The sequence below is a fragment of the Mus caroli genome, chromosome 9, assembly GCF_900094665.2.
Source record: "Mus caroli chromosome 9, CAROLI_EIJ_v1.1, whole genome shotgun sequence".
Lineage (NCBI taxonomy): Eukaryota > Metazoa > Chordata > Mammalia > Rodentia > Muridae > Mus > Mus caroli.
This window is the reverse complement of record NC_034578.1, coordinates 90,558,120-90,560,188: the sequence shown is the minus strand read 5'-3', so window position 1 is coordinate 90,560,188 and position 2,069 is coordinate 90,558,120. Positions and strand designations below refer to the sequence as shown.

At 42.4% G+C, this 2,069-nt stretch overlaps 1 protein-coding gene across 1 annotated transcript in view; it reads right to left on the bottom strand.

Annotated features, from left to right (window-relative positions):
- Nucleotides 1-323: 323 nt before the first annotated feature.
- Nucleotides 324-2,069, bottom strand: part of LOC115031959 (sodium/hydrogen exchanger 9-like) — a 78,844-nt gene continuing 77,098 nt past the window's right edge. Inside the window, exon 4 of the mRNA XM_029481980.1 lies at nt 324-481. Within this exon, the coding sequence (XP_029337840.1) occupies nt 338-481 (144 nt within the window). The 3' untranslated portion in view covers nt 324-337. The remainder of the gene's footprint in view (nt 482-2,069) is intronic.

Genomic DNA, 2,069 nt, shown 5'->3' with positions numbered 1-2,069 from the left:
CAGAAGCCACTGACTTCTTTCTCCCTAGCGAGGCTGGGTGTGTGTGTCCCTTCACAGTGCATGCAGCTTTTCATTTGTAATNTCATCCATCATANCTATTGGCCAGTCCCTTTCACCATCCCCTCCTGTCCAAAAGGAAGACAAGAACATTTTGAAATCATCCTGTTAAACTATTTTGCACAAAGTGGATGAATTATTTTTTATTATTTCTCCCCAGGGAGCTCGGCAGAGGCTGATTTTGATAGAATCCATTCAATTCACTATTTAAGAGAGACTTCATTCCCTCTCCTGCTGGGCTGGGAAGATTCCACACCGAGACACATACAACAATCCACATTCACAGGCCTTGCTCACATTGTAGCATAAAGCACTGACCTGTTAAGCCGGCAGCCTCTGCAGACAGGAAGGCACTCCAAGAAAGGAGGAAAAACAGGCCTGTCTCCAGCATTGGGAACTCACGGAGCTTGGTAAATTTGGTCAAGTGACAAGGCGTGTTAAGGAACACAACAACTGTTTTTATAACTCAATCTCCTTGTTGCCTAAGAGGANTGGACTTGGCGANGACAGTTGCAGAGCCAGAGTCTGTTTATTCATATCTGAGTAGGGGTAGCACCCAGGACTCAAGGAGTTAGCGTGACGTCCATGGTCCATGCTCCACTGCAGGCTGAACACACTCACAAAAATTCAATTATTTTAAAGAGTCTCTACTAAGATTGTATTCCAGCAGGCTGTGGGTATGAACTCTCCTGAATGTNGTTTGGCCCCTGGTGTGTCACCTCAGAAACACTGGCAGAGAGAGGAAGGGCAAACAAAAGATTGTGCCTTGGAATCAGAAGAGTCCCTTCGAGGAGGTGATGGTCCTGGACNCTAGGATGTAGCCTGATGCAGGCCCCTCTGTGGCACCCTCTCCCCTAGGGCTGGACATAGAGCAGGGAAGGCAGTTGCTCATAATGAGAAGTGAACTGCTCATTCTCTCCTAGTATAAATAGATGGAGGAGAATTACTCTGATTTTTAAGTCAAATAAAATAACCTTTGGCAAAAAATTCATTCATTTCGACAAAGGTGATACTTAGGCAATAATCTGTAAATTCCAAATTAGAAAAATAACTAACTAACTANATAAAGGATGCTGACCCAATCTGGGCAGAAAATGGGTTATGGGGAGATAGTTAACAGTCTGCAATGATGGGACGTTGTCACATTGCTAACATGTTTGTTAGGCACAAAATGCTCTTAAAAAATAATGAGGTATGATTGGCTTATAATCTAATGCTTTTAGAAGAAAATAATGAAACCTATTTGACATTAAAAGATAGTACATGTTATGGAGAGAAAGGCCTGACATTTAACCTCTGGGGTGGAATATTTGTGTTCAGGCCTTGCCTTGACCACACACACTGAGTGTGTGACTACTAAGCAGTATACTAGCCTCGTCCTCATTTCTGTCCCATGTGACTTGGCAATAAGAATAATACATCTCCCCCAAGTTTAGAAAGAGAAATGGGATGGTTATGTGGACAGTGATTTGTTAAGTTTTAGAAGACCAGAATACCGAGACTCAGAATGGTAGGAGTCTCAAACAAACAAACAAAGAAACAAACAAGAATAGTAGGAGTCAAAATTCTGTGCTCTGGTAGTCATAGACCTAGCCCACTTGGTGCCTCCAATTCTCTGAGGGGAAATTGAATGAGGGTGTTATCTGTCTGCTTATTGCCACATGCACCTGTATAGAATGATACACTCAGAACAGCACTGTCACATACTAAGAGCTATGGAGAAATCTCTGTTAGTAGCTTAGGTCAACTTCTTTAAAACACTCTTCCAGTAAAACACTCTTCCTGGAAGGTGTATGTGGTCAAGCCAAACACTGAACATAAATATTCCATAGCAGAGGCTTTTTTTTTCTCCATAATATGCACTATCTTCTCTAAAGAACTGGATGTGACTTTATATGGAGTAAAACATGGGCTTACCTGGGTTCTTTCCCACACCCCACAGCCCCTTTGTTACTTAGGAGGAATGCTTTGCAGCTCCTCAGGAGTGTTCTCTTAATCCTTACTAGGTTTTT